Source organism: Neoarius graeffei, chromosome 10, assembly GCF_027579695.1.
Source record: "Neoarius graeffei isolate fNeoGra1 chromosome 10, fNeoGra1.pri, whole genome shotgun sequence".
In the NCBI taxonomy this organism is placed as follows: domain Eukaryota; kingdom Metazoa; phylum Chordata; class Actinopteri; order Siluriformes; family Ariidae; genus Neoarius; species Neoarius graeffei.
Window position 1 is genome coordinate 48,134,676 of NC_083578.1, and position 16,284 is coordinate 48,150,959.

Here is a 16,284-nt window from a genome sequence, read left to right on the forward strand (position 1 = left end):
GTAAGCAAGAAGATGGTGAAGTGGTGTCAGCGTTTCTCGCTCGTCTCACTGCCGCGCATGAGAAACACAGTGGCCTGACCAGGCCCGTGACCCTGGCTGCAGTGGAGGGCACTCCTGAGCCTCACCAAGGTCGAGCAGTATGCTGTGCATGCAGAAAGGCTGTTGAAAGAGGAGATGACAAAGTCAACAAAAAAAAGAGACCAAGACCTACATGCCACCACCCTCACTCTTCTCCAGACTGCTCAGCCTGGACAAAGAGGAAGCGGTCGAGGTAGGGGCCAAGGCAGGATGGCCTGGGGTGACCCGTTTCACAAAGGAGGGGCCTGCTCGTCTCTCAGCCTCGATTCACATTCACCTGTCAAAAAAGACCACAGAGACATTTGACCCAAAGCCAGCTGTTGACTCTGCAGCTCATCGTGAAAGCAGCTGAGAGGATCATTGGTGTCTCTCTCCCTTCTCTAATGGATATTTATAACTCCCGCCTCACCTGCAAAGCCATCAGGATTGCAGGTGACCCCACCCACCCATCTCACAGCCTCTTCAGTCTGCTGCTGTCGGGGAGGAGACTGCGGAGTCTCCGGGCCAAAACCAGCAGGCTCAAGAACAGTTTCTTTCACCAGACGGTCAGGAGGCTCAACTCCCTCCCTGTTCTGCCTCTCCTCCCCCCTCTGCCCCCGCCACAGATTCTGCTCGCACTCCCCCCGCCCCCGCTTCAGCATCTGACATGTCACCCTCACAGTTCCCCCCCCCCAAACACACACACACACTCTCAACGTTCATTAACACACTGAACTCAGGGACTGCACATTTCACTTTACCTCGCTCATTTGCACTATTCCGCACTACCTCACCTTAACAGCCATTGGTTTATTGTTTATACCGCTTAATTCATTTTTACCTGCTATACCTCAAGTGCCCTTGACTGTTTATTTGCACCAATTTACGTGTGTGTGTGTGTGTTTAGTCTATGTCTAGTTCTTATCTAGAGTGTTTATACTGTTTGTTTTTTCAGTTATTCTATTTTTATTTATTGCATTGCCTGTTTGCACCGTGGGTCAGAGAGGACTGAAATTTCATCTGTGCTGTATGTCAAGCATGTATACCATATTTGACAAAGTTGACTTGACTTGGATGGAGACAGCTGCTCGGAGGCTCAATCAGAGACAGGAAGGCGAATCTTCATCATCCACCACGCAGGAAGCTGAAGCAGGGGACAGTGGGGGGACTGAGGACGACAGTGAGGAAGACTGCACTTATTAGGACCACGCGCCGCAGGGGTGAGTACCAAACAGTATCCCCTGGTACTCATCTGAGTAACTCACAAAAAAAAAGTTGTGCACCCCTGCACATAATGTTAAACACATTAGTAACAGCACCTGCATGCCACAGCAAGACTACACAGAAACGCCAGATACACCAGTCCAAACCGATACACCTGAAGTTGCATTAAGTTTGTTAAAATACACAACTACTCCCTTCTCTAAACTCCCTTGTATGCCCCTCACTGTATGTGGGCATATGTTGATTTTTTTTTTTTTAGTAGATTCTGAAGCAGGACACTCAGTCATACAACATGAGGTACTTCCAGTAGACCCACCGCTCAGCTCAAATTAAATTCAGATGATGGGCATCTGAGGACGACCTGTAACCGAAACTTTCTCAGTAAACCTCCCGTGTAAAAGCGAGGGAGGAATAGTTATGTCCTACTCATTCTTCATCTCACATACATGTCCAGTAAATTTGTTAGCACGCGATTTAATGTGCAAATTAGGAGTAAATCTCACGTCCACCCCAGATGGACTAACTATTAAAGTAAGTGAAATGTGCGGTGTGCAGTATGGTCTTGGAAGCCCATGTGTATGTCTGGTGGCTCTGCTCAGATCAACTCATACAAACTCCCAAACACCTTGTACAGCTCACACACTTGAACACCTCATCAGTTGACACCGATTATATGAAAGAGGAAGATTTGCACTGCACAGCACATGTTCACCAAGGGCAAGATGTAGAGTTTGAAAAGACTTGGTTTGCAGACCCCCATGCACGTGAAAGATTGACCCTCAAAACTATATATTGGTCTAAACATTATTGCGCTGTGCAGGTTCATCTTACTCGTTGCCCGAACAGCTGCATCAATGTTCATCGCAGTGTTCTCAAACATGTTATACGCGGCCTCGTGTCAGAGGACCCTGAGGTCAGCTGCTGCCAGCATGATTTCTTTGACATCGTTAATTCCATACCCCATTTCTCATTAGCAAAGCCACGAGCTGCCCATTGGAAAGACGTGGGGAAATGGGTCAAGATGTGCGCAGCCAATGGCAATGAATGGTCCCAAACAGAGGACCCTAGTGTGTTGTGTTGCCAAAAGCTTGAGGTCTACAAAGTCATGCTGTGTGCGCGCGCATGTTGAGCGCAGCGTAATATTAGCCACTGATGACCAGGGTCCTGGGGACCCCGGCCATAGTGGCCTGTTTGTCTCTGTTTCCACAGACATAACTCCAGCAGAGGTGCACCCCAAATTGGCGGGAGTTCCAAATTCCGTTTGGGCGAAGGGTAAACATGATGTAGGCCTAATAAAGAATGCTGAACCAGTGGTGATCACCCCCAAATCAGATTTCAGGCCTAACCAGACCCAGTACCCACTCAAACCAGAAGCAATCGCAGGTTAAGGCTGGTCTTTGAAGGCAGGTGTAATTGTCCCTTGCTAGGACTCTCCAGTGCGCACTCCTATTTTCCCAGTTAAGAAGGCAAGAAAACCGTCCCAGCATGATGAGTGGAGGTTTGTCCAAGATCTGCAAGCAGTCAATGCTGCGATTGTTCCGTGCGCACCTGACATCCCTAAAGAGCGCTCTACAGACCACACCCACTCTGGAATTGCCTGACCCCAATAAACCATTTGTTCAAACTGTAGATGAAAAAAAGGGTTTCATGACCTCCGTTCTTTTGCAGAAGCACAGGGATAGATTAAGACCTGTAGCCTACTTCTCCAGCAAATTGGACCCAGTGGCGGCTGGACTTCCTGTTTGCCTGCGTGCAGTTGCTGCGGCTGAAAAGGCGGTAACTGCTTCCAGAAATATTGTGGGGTATTCTAACCTCACCCTTTGGTCCCACATGCTGTCTCCCTGCTTCTGTTGGAGAAAAAGACATTACATTTGTCAGCACAGAGATGGTTAAAGTATAACACTGTCATACTTGATATGCCTAACATCATTGTGAAACGTTGTACTGTTCTGAATTCTGCCTCTCTTCTCCCTACAGAGGATGATGGAGAACCACATGACTGTCACTCTCACTAATGATTTTTGTTCCCCCAGGGCAGACTTAAAGAGCGACCCTTTGGAAAATCCAGACATGGTCCTCTATGTGGATGGTTCAGCCTCCAGAGACGGGAAAAAACAAAGTAGGTTTTGCCGTAGTCTCAGATCACGAGGTCCTCAAGGCGTCGTGTCCGTCCTGAAACCTGTCGGCGCAGGCCGCAGAGCTCTGTGCCCTTATCAAGGCATGAAAATTGGCTGCAGGGCAATCTGTCAATATTTTTACAGACAGCAGGTACGCACTTGGCATTGTGCACGATTTTGGCACCATTTGGAAACACAATTTTCTCACTAGCACAGGATCTCCCATTGCACATCATAAACTGGTCTCTGAGTTGCTGGATGCTATTCTACTCCCTAGAGCCATTGCTGTGTGTAAGTATGCTGCCCATACTAACAATACTGATCTTGTGTCTCAAGGGAATGCCAGGGCAGACACAGCAGCTAAGTGTGCAGCCTCAGCTTCCAGTTCACCCTCTAACCTTGCTTTTCCTCAGGTTTCTACCCCCTGTTTACAGCTAGCGGACCTTCAGAGCACTGCTACCCAGGACGAGAGACGAGTCTGGAAACAGGCTGGCTGTATCTTTGCAAACTTGGTCTATGTTTGTCCCTCAGGCTGTCACTGTCTACCAAAACACATGTTCCCTTTCTATGCAAAATTGGCCCACGGGCTCACCCATGTGTCAAAAGGGGGGATGGTAGCAGAAGTAACAAAGAGATGGTTCACAAAGGGGTTTTCAAATTATGCTGCAAGATTTTGCAAGCAATGCTTGATATGTGCACAACGTAATGCAGGTCAAGGTATCAAACTAGCTCAAGCAGCACACCCAATACCAGACTAACCGTTTGATCATCTCCAAATAGACTTCATTGAACTGACACTTAGTGAAGGAAAATGGGTCCCTTAAAAATAAAACTAAGCAAAGCTTGTGCAGAAACAGGGCCAGGATGGACAAAGGTCCTCCCTGTAGTACTCGCACAAATGAGGACGCAAACTAGGCCTAAACATGGGTTAAGCCCATTTGAAATTCTGTTTGGACAAGTACCCAACACGGGGATAGGGCCAGCCCAAGGAACACTGCCGGACATCACACTGTGTGATGATGCTATGTTGAATTACTGTGCAATGTTGTCCTCTGCTTTGAAATCTATCCACAAACAGGTAAAAGAAGCACTTCCCAAGCCCGCTGAGGGATCTACAACCAGGGGATTGGATAGTGGTGAAGGACTTCCGATGAACCAAGTGGAACAAGCCACGGTGGAATAGCCCATTCAAGGTCCTGCCCACGACCCCAACGGCAGTGAAGGTCACAAGCAGAGTGACATGGATCCACGCTAGCCACTGCAGGAGGGTTCCTAAACCGGCTGAGCAGGAGGAAAAGAAAGGCGTAAGTGACCCGGACGCTGACTAAAGCGCGTGAGGAAGAAAGGCATCACTGCATGGAACAGTGCAAGTATCACATCAATCATGCATGCACCTTCAATAGGGAAGAGTATTTCAGTGTCTAGCCGATAGATAAGTCTTAGGGTTTCGAGTTTCCTCCAAGTCCCGGTGAGGTGGGACAAGGGCTGATAGGGCATGCCCACCCTCTGAGCACCAATACACATCAAGAAGGGCAAGGGTTAACTCGGTAACATCACTGAGGCACTGAACAAGATGCGCAAGGTTGCTGAACAATTACGAGCAGATGAACATGGAGGAGTCGAAGACAGCTGATGACGTTGGTTTAGTGGATGGAAGACTCTGATTCCATCCACCATACTGGTCCTGGGCTTAGTGATTGTGATGCTATGTTTGCTCCCTGTTTTCTGTCAATGTTGTATGTCTGTGTTTCAGAGGCAGCTGACAAATATTGGTTGCCAGATGGTGAAAACAGACCCAGACGACTTGCATGACTGGCCTCCAAACCCACACGAAGACTACAACCCACCGTTTGACAACATCAGCACAGCTGACATGAAATTAGCCCTAGCTTAATACACTCATTTGTGGTTGCTTTTCTGTTCTATTGTTTCCTGATCTATGTATATAGATTGCTAGCATTAACTTAAGACGTCTATGTCTTACAAAACAGCGTTAGCATTATCCCTGTATACTCAATAACGTATTAAGTCAAATCTCTCCGAGAACTCTTACCACTGAAATTATGTACAATTTCTTTCCTTTAGCAATTATTATCCTGTAGGATAAAAAGGGGGGAAATGTGAAGGAAATTTAGTGAATGAACATTCCTATTATCTGTGTTTCTGTGTGTTGAGCTCAAGTGGCCTAGTGTACTGAGAAAAGTTGTTTTTCCACATGCTGTAATCGCCTTTCTGTGGCCTTGGCTGGTGACAAGCAGGGTGCCCGAGTTCCTGCACATCCCAGAGCATGCCAGGTGCACGCTTTAACAAAGCTTCATAGAAAATCTCGAGCCAATCACGTGAAGATGCAAGCGGTAAGTGAATGCCTTTAGAGTATAATAGATAACAGTCACTAAGATACAACTCAGAGTGCGCGTACTCTCGGCATCACTGAAGTGGTGTCGTCTTCTCTTTTCCTATTTTATATCTCTGTTTTATATGATCTACTAGGGCTGTGCGATATATTGAATATACTCAATATATCGCGAAAATTCTGGGTGCGATACATAAAATTATTAGATTGTAACTATCGAGTATTTTATGGTCATCTTCCAACTTGCGTTTGTTTCGTGTTTGTTTAAAACCTTTCCCGGTGGTTTTCTCCCTGTCCCTCAGGCAGTAACGCGAGAGGCTGCCTAAGGGTAAAGAAAACAATAACGTCACGCACTCGCCAACCAATCCCGGGCGACATCTCGGTGCTGAAAGGAACTTCCGGGAAGATTTTCTAGTTTCGGTTGTGTTGCCAGATTGGGCGGTTTTAAGTGCATTTTGGCGGGTTTTGAACATATTTTGAGCTGGAAAACGTTAGCAGTATCTGGCAACACTGCCAGCGGGAAGATTTCCTGGTTCCGGTTTACAGCGCTGACTCAGTTCGTACAATCGCTGGTGTTGCATAGGCTACCGTGTAAGCTCTGGCAATTTCAGCGACAAATTACTTCCTAAAAGAACTAGTAAGGGGTCAGTCAACTAGCATTTTTTGGATATCACGAGGAGGACGTGGAACAGCAAATGCCAGTTTGTAAAGTGTGCAAAAAAAAACAAAACCCTGTCATCACGAAAGGCAGCAGCACTACAAATATGTTCCATCACCTGAAACTCACCCGGTACAGTATGAAGAGTCTCTTAAACTCCGAACTACTTGCCCACGAGCTAAACCCCCCCAGCTAAACAAATGACCATAGCGGCCTCGTTCTCCAAAGCCACCCCATATGAGAAAACGAGTCAGAGATGGAGAGCTATAACGGATGTAATCACTAACGTCATTGCCGAAGACATGATCCCAATTAGTATAGTGGAAAAACCAGGCTTCCAAAAATTACTAAAACACACTCGATCCCAAATATGAGTTGCCTGGTCGCAGACATTTTACAGAGAAGTCAATACCGGAATTATACACATCTGAGAGGCAGAGCCAGAAAACACTCAGTTCAAAAGTGTGCAAAGAGAAAAATGATGTTTTGCAGATCTCTCTCTTCTCTCCCTCAATCTCTCTCTCTATTGTGAATGTTCCACTGGTTCTCAGTAGTCAGGTTAATAGCTTGGAGATCTATTTTTTTTTTAAATAATTTAATGAAAGAGCACTTTTCTTATTTAGGCTAAATGTCTTTCTCAGTGTTGAGCTTGCACTTTATTGGTTTGAGCTCTGAGCAGCTCTGTATTGTATTGCCCCTTTGTTGCAATTTTCAAGATTGTTTTTGCAGTTTGTGCCACATCTTTGTTGAATAAAAATAGTCTTATTTCAACTCAATTGTGATTAATCACCAACATGAACATTTAAAACGTGCTGTTGAAAACCACCTGTAAAGTTAACCAAGAATGTTATTTAATCTGCAGGGATTGTAGTGAAAACAGTAAAGAGTAAAAGTTAGATTTCATGGGGTCCTTTAGAGGAGATTTAAATATATCGAGATACATATCGTATATCGTGAAATGGAGAAAATGTATCGGGATATTCATTTTTTCCCCATATCGCATAGCCCTATGATCTACTATAATAAATAACTGAAAAGACAACTGCTAAGCGTTCTTAAGTGTTTATTAGAAGTTTCCATTACAGCGCATAACCAGTAGTTAGTATTTTGTAGTCTACACCTGCCAAACTAATAGGCCTATAGCTGGTTGGGTCAAGCAGGTCCTTTCCTTTTTTAAGGATCACTGAAATTACTGCTTGATTGAATGTAGGCAACTCACCTAGTAGCATAACCTCAGAATAAACCTGTCTCAATATAGGTGCCAGTACATCAATACAGCTCTTATAATACTCCACCGGAAAACCGTCCAACCTTGGAGCCTTTCCTGAGTTCATTGATTTAATGGCTTGTTTAACAACTTCTTCCATAATTGGGGCATCCAAAATTTCTACCTGGTTAGTGGACAGCCTGGGGAGAGCAATTATTGAGAACTATGTATTCATTTCTTCCACATTAACAGGGGTGTCTGAAGTATACAACTGCTAGTAGAAATTTCTAAACACATGATTAATTTCTTGATGTATAGTCACCACTTGTCCAGATTCAAGTTTAATACCCGATATAATATGCATAGTTTCCTTTAACTGTCTTTCCAACAATTTTCCTGATTTTTCTCCACCTTCATAGAAGTCGGATTTAAGTCTAAATATAGCGAATTCCGCCTTATTATACACCTCGTTCAATTCATATTTAACATCACATTTGTTTTAACGAGGTCTCACTATAATTCTCAGAAAATGCTTTTTCCTTTCTTTTTAATTCCATTTCTAATTAGCTGACTTTCTCTTTTTTCAGCTTTGAGGCGGACCATGAGAGTCTTCAGAGTGTCATTAAAACTGCAGGAAAGATCATTGGTCTCACCCTGTCCTCGCTTGAGGACATCTTCAGGACCCGCTGTCTCCACAGAGCTCACACCATCGTGGAAGATGTGACACACCCCTGCCATTACCTCTTCTCTCTGTTACCTTCTGGAAGGCGCTACAGAGCACTCAAAGCTCACACCTCCCAACTCAGGAATAGTTTCTTTCCAAGAGCCATAACAGAACTGAACAAGATAAAACACTGCCCAAATTGAACTAGAACATTCTGTTTTATCCTCAAGTGCAACAATGTCTTGTTTTATCCTCAAGTGTAATACTCAAGTGCAATAATAATAAGAAGAAACCTTTGTCACATGCACACTTCAAGCACAGTGAGATTCATCCTTTGCATTTAACCCATCTGAAGCAGTGAACACACGCACCCAGAGCAGTGGGCAGCCATACTACAGCGCCTGGGGAGCAGTTGGGGGTCAGGTACCTTGCTCAAGGGCACTTCAGCCCAAGGATGCCCCATGTTAACCTAACAGCACGTCTTTGAACTGTGGGGGAAACCGGAGCACCCGGAGGAAACCCACGCTGACACAGGGAGAACATGCAAAATCCACACAGAAAGGCCCCCGCCGGCCACTGGGCTCGAACCCAGAACCTTCTTGCTGTGAGGTGACAGTGCTAACCACAACACCACCGTGTGCAATGACCTGTGCAATATTTCATCTATACTTCATGCTGCTTTTAACCTTACATATTTAATGAGAATGCCTGTAGGAGGTGAAAGTTTTATATACATATCTTTATATTTTTTACAATTTATTCTTAAGTTTATTTATTTTATTAACGGACATGGGAGCAGCAATTTTGCTGTACAATTGTGCAATGACAGGAGTCATTCCATGTCAAATCTCCGAATGCTCCCACTCAACCATCTCAGATTTGGCTGAAAAAATTCCAGGAGGTTCACACACTTCCCAATAGGAAAAGTCCCAAATTTTAGCTCCCAACTCCTTATAGTTTTGTCATAAAAAATATTTTTGCAACTAACCTCGGACCCGTTTTGAGCAGAGTTTTTTGGGGAGCCACTTTGAGATTGCTGTATCTAGAAAAGTATTTAAGCTAGGCCCTTCAAATTTTCAAAGGTCAAAAACTGGCACCGGTACCTGTAGAATATGGACTTTTTACATGTGTGCTTTTGGTTTATCATAGAATTCTGGGGGCTTGAATTTGCTTGGAAATTCTACACTACGCTCTGTGGCAGCATATTTGAAGGACTGTGGAAAGTGCAATTTCAAAGACAGAGGCTTGATATTGCACATATACCTTCCCATATATACTGTGTACTTTGTATTCTAAAACTGCCCCTAAATTATAATAAAATATAATAAATTATTATAATTATAATAAATTATAATTATAATTCTAAATTATAATAAATTTAATAAATTCAATAAGTGTCAAATAATAAATCATAATAATCAATTCCACTGGACTGTCAAAGACTTATCATGGATAAATACTAACTGAAGCATACAGGTTGCTTTTTCTTCAAATTATGGTACAACAGAAACGTAATGAAAACAAGTTTCAGTTTTCACCCATATTGGAGCTCCAATATTTCAGTATCTAAAGGTTGCATATAGGTTATCCTTCAGGTATAGTTTACCATGAACCAAATGAAGCATTTTGTTGAGTTTAAGCTGTGTGTCATAAATTCAGGGCATTTGAAAATGCTTTCATAGGCCACGAATGCTGTCCGTGTATGCGAACACCACATTTTCAAAAAATAATTTTGCAGAAATAAGGCAGAACACCATCACAAATTTTGGATATGTTAAAAACAAGCATCTAATCTTTCTAAAAACAGTTAATTTTATGTTGGTGGATGCTGTCTTTTTTTTTTTTGCTATAACATGCCAAAAACGTCACCAAATTAATTTTTTTCAATTTTTAAACTTTAATATCTTCCAACCCGCTCATCACAGAGGGGCAGTTTTAGAATACACAGTATATATGGGAAGGTGTATGTGCAATATCAAGCCTCTGTCTTTGAAACTGCACTTTCCACAGTCCTTCAAATATGCTGCCACAGAGCGTAGTGTAGAATTTCAGAGACTCAGATTGTTGGCGCACCCGCGTCTAAGACGCACTATTTCAAATAATGAACGCATTGCCGAGAGGGGCAGGGGCCAATATGGACCCTAATTGGAACGTTTCGTGGCGTATGACCAGTGTAGGAAATGGGTGCCCGCCCCACCGCCCGTCGCGGTCAGTTTGCAGCAAGGGCGGAATGAATTTATAAGTTGCCAGCCCCACGGGCGGTCCCTCTTTGAGGGGGTTCATCGTTCTCTCGACATTTCATCATATTGAAGGACTTTTCAAGACATTTTCACTAGATTCTGTTGGTTTGTTTACCGATGCGGGCACGGCCATATTGTTTTCGCTTAGAAATGAAACAAGCACTCTGATTGGCTGAACCTCCGAAGCAACAGCCAATCAGAGAGCTCGATACACACAGCTCAGTGAAATCCACCCCAAGTCTCCCCAAGTCACATCTATGTCTGTGACTTTGAAAACCAGCGTCCTACCACATGAGTTTTGTCAAAATATCACATAAAATTGATTGTTAATTGTTCCAAATATCTGAAAATGTTGTATGACTATCTTGGGATAAAACCACCTGAACCAAAGACCTCTCAAAAACGAAAACAAACTGAAGAGAGAAAGAAAGCACAACAAAAATATGATAAAGATAAGAGAAGGAGAACTGTTGTGGACAGTTGGAAGCAAGAGTTTGACTGGCTGGTATCTGATGACAACAAACAAACTATCTACTGTAAGGTGTGTAGAGCTGCATATGGGCCCTTGTCTAAACGAAAAACCCCAGATAGACTTAGGAAATATGCCAATGGAGCTTTTGTCACTGGTTCTATCAATCTGAAGCATGATGGTTTGGCTGATCTCAAGCAACATAGGTCACATACATTTATATACATAAACGTAATAAATCATAAAACTAAATTGAATATATGAAATTACATGCATGATACAACATTACATGCATTGCCTCTTTTACAATTTTTCGAAAATTATGCGATATTACGACGGATTATAGTTGAAATTGGGGCAGGCAACTTTTGAACAGGGCAGGCAACTTTTCAGAGTTGCCTGCCCTGTGGTCTGGCTGATATTTTCCATGAATTTCCTACACTGGTATTACTTGACTTCCTGGTCTCAATATCGAAAATCTTGCACAAATATGCAACTTCCAACATAATTATCTGGATAGTCAACAGATTTCAGCATCGGATGAATTTGTTTTGACCGCCGCCATATTGAATATACGTCAGACCCGTTCGTGTATTTACGCTGCCCCGTTTGTAGCGTCCCAAGCGAGTAAAACCTGATCCAAGTCTTTCGCTAGGTGGCGTCTTACGGTCTATGTATGAATATTCGAAAGAGACAAGAAAACATGGATAAGAAAAAAAAGAAAAATACATCTATTTTGTCATTCTTCGGCAGAGAGTACATTCACCTGAAAAAACTGATACCCCTGATACCCAAGGTAATTAGTCATACTAGATTTACAACTGTTGTATCATTAGTATCAGACATTATTAATTTTCAAACTTCATAGCCTGAATTTGAACCCAAGATTGAATATTATTATTCAACGTTCTTCCGCCTCTGCAAGTCTATGGCAGCCCATAGAACTGTCTGGTAAAAGGTTGTGAAATTGGGTTCCCCACCCATCTTTTTGATCATCCCCCATACCTCTCCTATCAGAGTAGCATTGCCAATTGAGTCACAGTATTTCCTCCATTATGCTTGTCTTATTGTTCTCCTTACTACTGCTTGTACTGAACCCATCCATCCATCCATCCATCCATCCATCCATTATCTGTAGCCGCTTATCCTGTTCTCCAGGGTCGCAGGCAAGCCGGAGCCTATCCCAGCTGACTACGACCAAGAGGCGGGGTACACCCTGGACAAGTCGCCAGGTTATCACACGGCCGACACAGAGACAAACAACCATTTGTTGGAAACTGTGTTCTTTTCAATATCTTAAATGCTTTTATTTCTATTCTTCACTGCTTCTTTACATTTGTCATACCACCATGGTACTGCTTTCCTCTTTAGTTTACCTTTACTTTTTGGGATGGCTTTTAATGCTGCTGATATTATAGCCTCTCTTATTTTATCATCAACTGTTTCTATTTCTGTATCTACATGTTTTGATTGCGCTCAAATCAGTATCAGGTGTTTCCTATAACGACTGGGTCCCAAGAGTGCACACAACACGCTCCGTGAGTGGGCATGGCCGCTCGAGCTGCACCAGACTCAAGGCCAATTTATGCTGACAACTAGAGCTGTGCAATATATCGTATTTTTATCACGATATCGATATTGGTGTCAAACGATATCAAAATTCATAATATCGATATGAAACGATTTTTTGTCATTTGTCGAAAGGGACGTGCACAGTCAGGAAATACATTCTCCTCAACACGAGCCATTGAAGGCCGCACAATGGTTCGGCGTGGCAGCGAAGGGGTTAAGTAAAATGCAGCGGGTGATACGTCATGGACGTCAGAACTGTCAGAACTAGCTATGCTGAGGAAAAAGTCTGGAGTTTCTCACACTCTCCTCAGTCACCATTCCCGCTGAAGAGAAGATTGCAAGGGCGCGCAAGATGGGAGATGAGGGGAAACGTCCTCAACAACAGTAAAAAATCAGTTCTTCTGTTTTCATACGTGTCGGGTGATTTGATATATTGATTTGTTAATATGTTGTTTGATTTGCTTGCTAATAGTTATAATAATACAATTAACATATATTTACGGCATATTTTTGGATGTGGGACTGGGTAATGTAAAAATGGCATCTACGGAAGAAAACAAGCACAATAATATTAGCACATATCCAGCTTGCTAGCTGTGTTAGATGTGTTAAACCGTGTGGATTTAAGTGGAATAATTGCGAGTCGTCCTGTGGTCAAGGCAGCGTTTTAAGGTAAGGCAATTTGGTTATTAATGTTGCCCGCCGCGGCATGTTTACTTGGGTTCATTTGATTTTGACTTGTGCATCTGCAGCTAGCATCATGCTTTGAAGTAGGTTCTGCTAAGGACGGGTTTATTGCGCGATGTAGACGGACTCAGATGTAATTACATTGTTTTTAAAATTCTGTGCGCTTAAAACGGTGTCCCCCTGCTAATCATGTAGCCCTAATCATGTGTTGCTTTTACTTTTCTTAATGGCGAGTGAAATATCTCTGCAAATGGTATTTCAATGCTGACATGCCAAAAAGATAGCGGAGTCCACATTTGGAAGATGAAGGAAGAGAAGCCTGATGCTTGAAAATAGATCGCTTAATCCACAACGCATATCTGTATTTGAGACATAACCTGCAACTAGTGGGGATGTTTTGGAATGACTGTGCATAGGGTGTTTTTGGCCACAGAACACTAACCCACAGTAGTAGGAGGACTACTGGGTTCGTGGATTTTGTCTGTTGACTGAGCGAAGCATGGTGTTTGCCTTGTGCCATTTCACGTAGCATCTAGCCGCAGTGCCACCTACACTTTCAGGGAATGTTTACATGCCGCTGAGCTATTTTCATGTATGTTAATTCTTAAGGACTTGTCTCTATATTGTGCGTGTTTAATGTTGGTGTCTTAACAACACACAAGCTTACGTTGTAGTGTGTGTGTGTGTGTGTGTGTGAGAGAGAGATTTTATCCTTGGCTGGCTACGAGCCAGTGTGGATGTTACGCAGTAATCACTGGTAATACCAGCGCTGGCTCCATCCTCTGTGATCGGAAATGTTGAGTGAGGAGAACGTGAGCCTTGTGCAGGCTATAGGACCTATGCAAAGTACGCGCTTGCACAGTAAATAGTTTAAGTAAAAGGCGTTTCAGGGTACAACGGGAAGGGTTGACAGGTAGCCTATGAGGCCTGTACTATAAAAATGTGGCCCGGTGCCTCGGGTGTTGATTATCGGGGCTTTAAAAAAAGGTGTATAAATATCGTTTTAAAAATCGCGATATCAATATTTACTGAAAAAATCGTGATATTGATTTTTTCCAATATCGAGCAGCCCTACTGACAACCCAGTCCTCGCAGATGGCGTCGCAGATGGCGTCTGCGAAGCCCCCCCCCTTTCGCAGACGCTCTGTGCGCACCTCCCAAAAATTGTGACCACCGCAGACAAGAGGGCTCTGATTGGTCCACTCTACATCCGCTGTACACGCACTTCCGCTTCCCTACTTTCCTGGTTTGTTTTGTTTTCACGACCGCCATTTTTAAAAACACGAGCGAAGATGGAGCAGCACGAAGAGCGGTTGATCGAGGAAGTGAGAAAGTACATACATCTATACGACTCCAGTTCTAGTCATTATAAGTAACCGGAGGATAAACACTCCACTAACCACACCCATCAACTACTCCTAGCGATTTCGCGCCCCCTTGCGTTGTGGCGGTGAATAACATCGCGCACGCCTATTACTCCCCGCTCAACGATAGATTACAACTGTCTGCGAAAGCCTTGTCACAAGAGCATGCAGAGGCCTTCAGACGTGTGACAGTCAAGTCACAACTTTTAGCGCACGTGTATATAGCCATGCTTCGCCACCAAAATTCCTCATTTTCATCAATAACCCATCGCGAGCCGTAGTGTGACCATAGCTAAATGAGGCGGATGTAACCCAGCAATTGTACCCTACTACAACCGGAGAGGAATAAAAAATCGCGACCCACTAATGGGCTGCGGCCTAGTGGTTGAGAAACACTGTTAGGGTTTAGGGAACGTTTGGGACCCAAGGACACTGTGGACTGATACAGCTAGCAATTGTGTCTTTTGCGAACAAGAACTACCTTTACATCCAGGCGATCTAAAATTATTCTGTGGTTCATATCAGCGGCTCGTAGTTTAAGTTTAGCATTTATTTGCTTGTTCACTTATCAGTAGTAATTCTTTATTCAACTATAACGTTACTAGCAACCAAAACGTACTCTATCCGGGTATTTACAATGAATAAACGCTTACAAATAAAACCAGAGAAGCCAACTATCATATAATAAAACTAAACGCTGAATTAAAAACTCACCATTTAAGCACGGAGACAGAGAAAAGCGTTGCAGGATGGAGGCAGCCATATTTGGGTTGTACCATTCCACGCTAGTGGGGGGGCCTTCACGCTGTTTTTATGTTTCTTAGCTTTTCTCTTTGTGCACCAAATTTCTTATCATATCTACTCCCAGACAAAGAAATGCACTGAACCAAGAATGACCTTAAGTATAGATTTAAATGTGAGGGGAATTTACCTGAGCGCTTTATCCAGGTTTATATTAAAAGTAAAACTTTACAGTGTATGAGTAGAGGGCGCTATTAGCCCGCATTCATAGCCTCGGGCAACAGTACACGTGTGCTCCCCGGTTTTGAGTTCTAAATTACTCTTCTGTCTCTATATTATCTCAATTGGAATTATCTGTAACTTGTTTAATTTTATCCTCAATAAAACAAGGCTTAGTAAAACACCATGTCCTCTCTACATGTTCCCATTTTGTAGTTATCATTCAAAATTTTCAACTTTGTCTGCTTGAATTTCCACAGTATGAAACATTATGTATAATTTCACACCTGGTACAGGTAGTCGTCGACTTACGACTGCGTTTGGTTACGACTGACCGGTCGTAAACCGATCTGGTCGTAAGTCGGCCTATGTTAAATGAACGTAAGTATATTGTGATGTGTAATGATATTGTAATCATCTTAAAGTCTTATTTTAAAAATATTTTCTTATTTCATTACCTTGGCTCATTATTTGGTTTAAGTCAAACACTGCATACTACACTGCGTACAGTACAATTCATTTAATATGTGCCAAACAAAAAATACGAAATGCAGGTGTGAAAAAATAGAAAACATTTTAGTTTGAAACATACCAAAATACAAATGTAAAACATAGCAAAATACAAAATTTAGTGACCGCTGGCATCACTGGTGCCTGGCTGTGGGTCATCTACGTCATCATCAGCTGTTGCAGCGCTCGGGCTGGCGGGAGC

At 43.1% G+C, this 16,284-nt stretch overlaps 1 protein-coding gene across 3 annotated transcripts in view; it reads right to left on the reverse strand.

The window, feature by feature from the left end:
• Positions 1–15,604, reverse strand: part of mrps27 (mitochondrial ribosomal protein S27) — a 58,770-nt gene extending 43,166 nt beyond the window's left edge. Inside the window, exon 1 of one of the 3 annotated variants that reach the window (XM_060931826.1) lies at positions 15,544–15,604. Coding sequence is in view for 2 of the 3 variants with exons in the window: in XM_060931828.1 (XP_060787811.1) it covers positions 15,327–15,375 (49 nt within the window). In the remaining variant the exon portion in view is untranslated. Of the gene's footprint in view, positions 1–15,326; positions 15,516–15,543 lie in introns of those variants that run through there. The other 2 variants (XM_060931828.1, XM_060931823.1) reach the window with 2 other exon arrangements.
• Between the last annotated feature and the right edge of the window lie 680 nt (positions 15,605–16,284).